This window comes from Tupaia chinensis, unplaced genomic scaffold (assembly GCF_000334495.1).
Source record: "Tupaia chinensis unplaced genomic scaffold, TupChi_1.0 Scaffold000415_1, whole genome shotgun sequence".
NCBI lineage: Eukaryota > Metazoa > Chordata > Mammalia > Scandentia > Tupaiidae > Tupaia > Tupaia belangeri.
This window is the reverse complement of record NW_006159920.1, coordinates 1,334,517-1,342,106: the sequence shown is the minus strand read 5'-3', so window position 1 is coordinate 1,342,106 and position 7,590 is coordinate 1,334,517. Positions and strand designations below refer to the sequence as shown.

The following is a 7,590-nucleotide window of genomic DNA, read 5'->3' as shown; positions in this document are numbered from 1 at the left end:
GAATTACGAAGGTTACGCAGGAATTTCAAAACATTTATGCTTAAAAAGACAGAGTTGTATTTGCATTAGGATTTGAAAGAAAATTTTTGAATGAGGTGTTATGGTAGAGAAACCAAAATATGTCTTTTTAAAATTTTGCTACAGGGCACGTACACTCACTAGGCAGAGACAGAGAGGGAAAGTGAGAGCACCCGCCCAGAGGGGATGGCTACACTGCCATCCCTCCTCTACCTGCTCCTCTCGAGATTTTGGGCATGCCAGCACATGTACCTGGTGTTTTCTTTTCTTTTCTTTTTTTAAATAATTGTTTAATTTTATTTATTCATTCATTTATTTTAATTTGATCAGAGAGAGAAAGTGAGAAAGCAAGCCACCAGGTCCAGGATTCGAACTGTGGTCATGGGAGTGTCCAGCGCCTTGACCACCATGTCACCTGTTGGTCCCTATGCCTGGTGTGTTTTCAAGCCACCAGGTCCAGGACTCAAACTGCACAGTCAGCCACAGGGGATCCAGTCACCTTAACCACCATATCACCAATGGCCCCAAAATATACATGTTTTAATTTTTATGGTTGATAAGAAACATTTCCATTTAGGGTGAATTTGAGAGAAAGCCGGACATCAGAATTATCCAACTTAATCTGGAACACCAGGAGTTTGAGGTCTTCATTTTAAAATGAAACAGTACACTTCGTTAGAAGACAGTTTCTCTACGTGATGGTCCTTTTCCAGTTAAGGAGCTTCTATCTGCAAAGCAAGCCCAGGTCTCTCTGAGCGCTGATGGAGGTGGACAATCAGATCACCTTTGTCCGCTGGTCTGACGCCAGTGCTGTGTAACCCTCGTAACGGCTGGGAAAGCTAAGGCACTAATCCCGTCCTCTCCCCTCTAACACTTTGCAGAAAGCCTCGGATGAGTCGGCGTCCCTTGACAGCTGGGTTGCTGTGTGAGCAGCCAGGCTGCTGGCGGAAGCACAGAAGTCAGAGGGACTCCCCCTTCATGCGTGTCTACAATGTCACAGGCCGAGGCAGCGGCCTTTAGAATCTTCGCAAAATTCAACACCAAGAGGTCAAGAAGACCTCACAGTATCTTTAAGTAAGTAAATCCAGATGTACGCATTTCCCTGGGCCTTCGTGATCATTTTCTGTTTGCTTGTTTTCTGAGTTTTATTTTTACTAACAATAAATTGATTTTTTTTTTCTTTGCATTGAATCCCTGGGGATCTTGCCTGTCAATAACCCCCAAAACTACTCTGTACATCAAAGTGGCTCGTAACACTTGTGGAATGAGATGAGAGAAACTATTACTCTGGCCTACAGTTCAAAGATAAGGTTAGCAAGCTGGGTTCCAGATGGTCAGCCTCGTTCTCACACAGCGGTCTAGTGAAGGGGGAGATAAGCAAAGCTAATACCTGAGCCCCGCAGGACCCCGTCTGCTGTTCAGGGCTGTTTGAAGCAGAGGTCTAATTAGTAGCAGAGCTCAAAGTACTCAGAGGCTCCCCTGCCCACAGAGAATTTCAGAACTTGCTGGCAAATTGGGCCTGGCTATCCAGCTCCTCCACTTGCGAGGAGCTGGCTGTGCCTGGCCAGTTGAGTGTCAAGGTGCGCCTGGTCCTAGTCAGTCCAGTGCACAACCTCGCCACAGAGAAGGCAGTGAAAGCATCCTTAGGCTCCCCGACAGTGCTCTCGCTGGTCTGGACCAGCCTGCACTCTCGAACAGACTAAGTCACAGAGCCAATCTGCATGCCCTCTAAGCAGGAGGCAGCTACGTGACTCCTCTCCTACAGCCTCAGTTACCTAGGGCTGGTGGTTGAGATCATCCCTTACTGCTAGGATACCTGCACCAGCAGCGGACCTCATTGAAGCTTCCCAGTCATCCTACTCAAAGGGATTTTTGATACACTGCCACAACCCCCCCCCCCGATGAAGGACTTGGACAAGACTCCTACTGGTCAGGGAAGATGTCCCTGTTGGTATCATCGGGAGACTTTGAGTCCCGACCATACTTCCCAGACCTGCGGAATTCCAAGCAGCCGGGTCTCTGCCCAGCCACAACCTTAGTAGAGCACTAGCTTCCCTGACTGCGCTCAGTAGCCTCTCTGAGCCTTCTTCATTCTTCAGGATGTTAAGAGCAAAGCCTTCTTGGGAACCAGCAGTTAGCATAATGGCTATGTCGTTGGACTCCCATGTAGTTGGCCGCGGTTCACGTCCCGGACCCAGTGGCTTAAAACTCACGCCAGGCACGTGTATGTGCGTGCCCAAGATCCCGAGAGGAGAATGGAGGAGAAGGGATTGCGGCGTGACCATTCCCCCTGGGGAGTGATTTCTCGCTTTCTGTCTCTATGTCTCTGTCTGTCTGTCTGGTGAGCGCACGCGCCCTATAGCGAAAAAAACCTCTCCTAAATAAATAAATAAATAAATAAATAAAGAGCAAAGCCCTCTTCATGCCCCTCATTGATAGCAGCTTCCCCATAGTTCTCCTTAATAATACTCTCCAGGTTAGGAAAAACCTCCAATGCACAGGAAGCTTTCCTGAAGTTCGCTGCAGCAGCAGTGAGGGTCAGAGACTTTTGCACGGTCACCTGGTTGCCAGTGTGAGAACCACCATCAATTACATACACGCAACAAGCAAGGTGACTTCAAAAGAGCCTACTCAGTCAGCACTGGGACAAGGGAGTCCCCTTCTCAGGAGCTCCAGCTTTGCCAACAGCACAAACATCTCAGTGTGCCACATGGACAAAACTGGGATTCTCTCAGGGTCACCCATCTCATCATCAGTTTGTCAAAGTTCAGTCTCTTGCTACTCTGGCAGGCCCACTGGTTTATGGTTTTATTGATGTCCTCAACAGCCGTTTAAAAAAAAAGAACTCCAAGTATTTTGGTTTTTGCTTTATTTCTTATACGAATAAAAGACAGAAAAAAAAATTAAAAAGAGACAAAAAAATAAAATCCCCAATGGGGTCCCATCATCACAGTGTCCCTGATCAGCCAGCCCTGACTGGGCACACGTGGTCGGCACACTCAGGGAGGTCTCTCCCACGGGAGTCAGCTTCACAGAACATCACATCTTACCACTGCGCCCCTGTCGGTCCCCTACTGGGGACCTCTGAGTCACCTTTACTTACACATCAACTTTGACCATTGTCCCAGAGCCCTCAGGCCTCAGAGTTGCCAACTGAGGCACCGCTGAGCACGGCCAGTCCCAAGAACCTTTGGAAAGCAAGGCACCTACCTCAACAGGGAGCCCCACTAATTAGCAGTCCAACCACAAGCCCTCTCCTACACGGGTCTCCGTTTATAATTCCAATAATGCTGGAGGGTAGAGCTGTCATCTTCATTTCACATACCAAACAATTAAGAGTAAACAGTGGCAGAGCTAAGAAGTAAACTCGCATTTCCTAACTCCAGTCCTTTTAGCAAATATAAAGTCTGGCCAGATTCTTGGCTGAATACTGGGTATGTCGAGAAGAATCCACTTAATTTCTCAAGGAGATAATGCTTTGGTTGATAACGGGTATGAAAACAAATTACACAGTAAAAGTTGTAAGTGCTACAGAAGGAGTACCGAGCACGGGAACACAAAGAGGTGGTCACAGCTCGCACATAGCAGACACGTGACCAATCCTTCAGTCAATATTTACTGAGCAACTGCTATGTGCTAGGCACCATTCTGGATGCTGGGGATACAGCAATGAAGAAGACACATAAAACTCCTGCCCTAACATTCCAGAGCTTATATCCTCTGTGCAGATGGCTGGAATAGACAGGTATATCCAAAGGGAAAGCATGAAATTCTTCATAGAGTAGATGGTGCTTGAACTGATTCTTAAAAGTTGGAAGACAAAGGACCAGCAGATGGCATGGTAGTTAAGGTGTTGGACTCTTACATGGCCAATCATGGTTCAAGTCCCAGAACTGCGGGCTTGAAAATCACATGGGACACGTGTGCATGTGCAAGATCCCAGGAGGAGAATGGAGGAGAAAGGAACGTGGTGTGGTCATCCCCCTGGGGGGCGGGGGGGGATTTTTCATTTTCCCTCTCTCACTGTCCCTCTCTGTCTCCCTCTGTCTCTTTCCAACAAGTGCACACACCCTATGATAAAAACCTAAAAAAAAAAAAAAAATTAGAAAACAAGATGTTGGACAAGGGAAAAAAAAGGAAATCCAGGAAAGCCCTTCAGTGAGAAGAGCACAAGAAAATCATGAGGGTGTTCATAGAATGGGGCCCTTTGGGGATCTTCGGGTATTGGGTTGTTGGAAAAGTTATGATGTGTTTTCGTATAGGAAAACAGAAAAAATATGTCATGACTTTTCCAATAATCAAGTTGGTCCCTTTGGCTAAAGTGTTGGGGCAGGCAAGAGAAGACTGTGGGGACAAAGAGAGGGGTTGTAGATGCGGATCTGTCTGAAAAGTCACAGGGAGTCAAAGAAAGGCTTTAAGGGAGGTTCATAACAGAGACACTGTAATTAAGCAGAAGTACAATGAAGGGTTTACTATGGGGGAAATTCTTCTCTTAAAGTAAGTTGTTTAGTAATCCTACTCCTGGCAAAAGCTCTCAGGAGTTTGCATGGTTAAGAGGCAGTATGGTCTAAGAGGAAAGAGCTTGGGGTTGGAAATCCAAGAAGCTAAGTTCAAATCCCAGCTTGGGCACACTTGCGTGACCTTGAATGAGTTACTGTACTTCTTTGAGTCTCCGATTTTCATCAAAACAGATGTGATGACAGGTAAGGTGGGGGGGGAGGGGCAGCAGGTGGCATGGGGTGTAGCAATAATACAACTGGACCCACATGAGAAAGGCCCTAGGTTCATGAACAAGAACCTCCCTGAGCATGCTGGCACACATGTGGGCCCATGATCTGGGCTGGCAAAGAACAGGGGTGGATGGTGGTGTAAAGACTATGTTAGGGGTGACTATTTCTGTCTTTCTCTTTATCTCTTTCTGTATGCTTTTCTCATAAAAGACAGAAGTAAACTTTAAAAAGATAAGTAAAAAAAAAAAAAAAAAGGTGTGTTCTCACCTGAAAGCTGTTAGAAGAATTAGGGATACTCTGTAAAGGGTGTGACATCTCCCAGAAGTCCCCATGTGGTCGTTTTTAGCCATTGTAGGTTAAAGAAATCCCTAGATCTCTAAGGCTACCATGATGGAAAATAATACCGGCCTCTAAGGAGTCACCTCTTGGTCCTCCGGACAGACACCACACACTGAGCTACAGAGACTGAGCCTCCTAAAACACAAGTCTCAGGTCCTTCTACAACTAACCTTAATGGTGCCCTTGGGCAGGGAAGAGTCTGTGTTTTGTGGTTCTAACAATAGTTTAGAAGAGTCACCCAGAGGGACCAGCAGATGACATAATGGTTACATAACTGGACTCCCACGCAGTGGACCATGTTTCAAGTTCCAGACCTGGTGGCTTAAAACTCATACTGGGTGTGTATGTGTGTGTGCCCAAAATCCCAAGAGAAGAATGGAGGAGAAAGGATGGTGGCACGGCCATCCCCCTGGGGGCAGGGGGTTTTCTTACTTTGTGTCTCTCTGTCTCTCCAGCAAGAGCACATGCCCTTTAGCAAAAATCTCTCTAAAAAAAAGTCACCCAGAAATTTCCTCCCAGACAGGAAGTTTAGCAATCGGGGACCAGCAGTCTATGTAATGGCTGTCGCTGGACTCCCATGTAGTCGACCGCAGTTCGAGTCCCAGACCTGGTAGCTTAAACTCATGCCAAGTGCGTGTGTGTGCGTGCCCAAGATCCCAAGAGGAGAATGGAGGAGAAGGGATTGCGGCGTGGCCATCTCCCCAGGGGATGATTTCTCGCTTTCTGTCTCTGTCTCTCTCTTTCTGTTGAGCGCACGCGCCCTATAGCAAAAACCTCTCAAGGAAAAAAAAAAAAATCAATCATCTCCTGATTAGCCCAGCAAGCCCTGACTTTTGCATTGTTTTATGATCACAATCAGCCAGCCCTGATCATGGGTGCGTGTGCTCGGCACACTCAGGGAGGTCTCTGAATGAGAATGGATTTCTCATGTGAGTCAACTTCACAGACCATCACATCTTAACATTGCGCCACTGTCGCCACTGCTTAACATCGCCCCAAACTTACATCCCTTTTTACAAGGCTTAAAGAAACAGCAGCCATTATCTTTAAATAAAACCAACTCATAAAGATCAACTGCTAATATTCATTCTTGAATAAGCCACACTAAGCTGACTATCACCCACCAATATGTCACCCAATTGGGTATTTGTTTTGTTTTGTTTTGTTTTGTTTTGTTTGTAGCTCACCTATTCATTCCAGGAGTGAAAAAGTCAGAGAGAGAGATAACACCCCAGCAGCCTGGATGACAGGCACACGTGTCCCCCGCACCCTCTGGGAGTCCCAGATGTGAACTGGTCACCTCCCACTCAGGTCTGCCTTGCAGAGCTTGCGTTTTACTGCTCCACCTCCATCCGGCCCCACTCAGGCATGCTTTGAATCATGACGCAACAAAACAATTTACCAGCTCAGGGGATTTTTTGGAGCTCTTAGACCAAAGATCAAGCAACTACAGAGAGTCCTAACTGGTACTCCCACAAAAGGGAAGGAAAATTGTGTTTCCCCAAAATAGGATTAACATTCAACACTAACAAGAGATCCAACTTGTTAACATATAAACGTCAATTTGTGATTACTGTGGGCGTGAGCAGAAGACGACGCATGCAGAATGTGCACTCACATTTAAGTACAGTGAATGTGTATGCTGTGGTGTGGCCCCTTTCCCACCTCCACCCCTCACATTCTCTCCCTTCTTCTTCCCCTCCCCTACCCACATACCTCCTTGGAGCACCAGGCACATTTTGGGTGGATTAGCAGACATTCTTCACATGAGGTGGCACTTCCACTAGTGCATATGTTGAGACCTTCAAAGTGAAATACAGGTGTACTAGTTAGTTCCTGCTATAAAACGTGTTAACGAGTCTTTGAATGGGTATAGGGAGAATTCCTTCCCTCTTGAACTGGGTGTCTCTCTGAGGGTGAAGGGTGCAGGCCCCAAAGCTATTGCAGGGTAAGGCTCATGTGGGAAAGTTATTCACACTGGGTTTTTGAAGGATCCATCAAGCATGCACACTGGTGGTAGCAACCCCTTCTCTCCTGCTGGGCCCAGTTGGACTCCCATTTCCTTCCCCCATAACTCAGCAAATCTCATTGCCCCTTCACATGACAAGTATCACTTGTCATATGTTTTGTACAAAAATAGTACAAAAGGAAAGAAAAAAGAACAGATTGGTTTCATTAAGGCAATAAAAAAAAAGTCGAGTATCAGGTACTATCACATCAAAATCCATACTGTACAGGGGACCAGCAGTTAATGTAATGGCTATGTCAGTGGATTCCCATGTAGTCAACCACGGTTCAAGTCCTGGACCTGGTGGCTTAGACTCACACCGGGCATGTGTGCATGTGTGCCCAAGAAGAGAATGGAGGAGAAGGGATCGCGGCATGGTTGCCCCCCTGGGGGGTGATTTCTCACTTTCTGTCTCTCTGTCTTTCTGGTGAACGCATGCACCCTATATCAAAAACCTCTCCAATAAAAAGAAAATCCATACTATACAGGAAAAAA

At 46.6% G+C, this 7,590-nt stretch overlaps 1 protein-coding gene across 1 annotated transcript in view; it reads right to left on the bottom strand.

The window, feature by feature from the left end:
- ITGB5 (integrin subunit beta 5) overlaps window positions 1–6,889 on the bottom strand; it is a gene marked incomplete at its 5' end in the record, with an annotated part of 125,891 nt that extends 119,002 nt beyond the window's left edge. Inside the window, 1 exon segment of the mRNA XM_027774215.1 lies at window positions 6,804–6,889. Within this exon segment, the coding sequence (XP_027630016.1) occupies window positions 6,804–6,889 (86 nt within the window).
- Window positions 6,890–7,590: the final 701 nt, after the last annotated feature.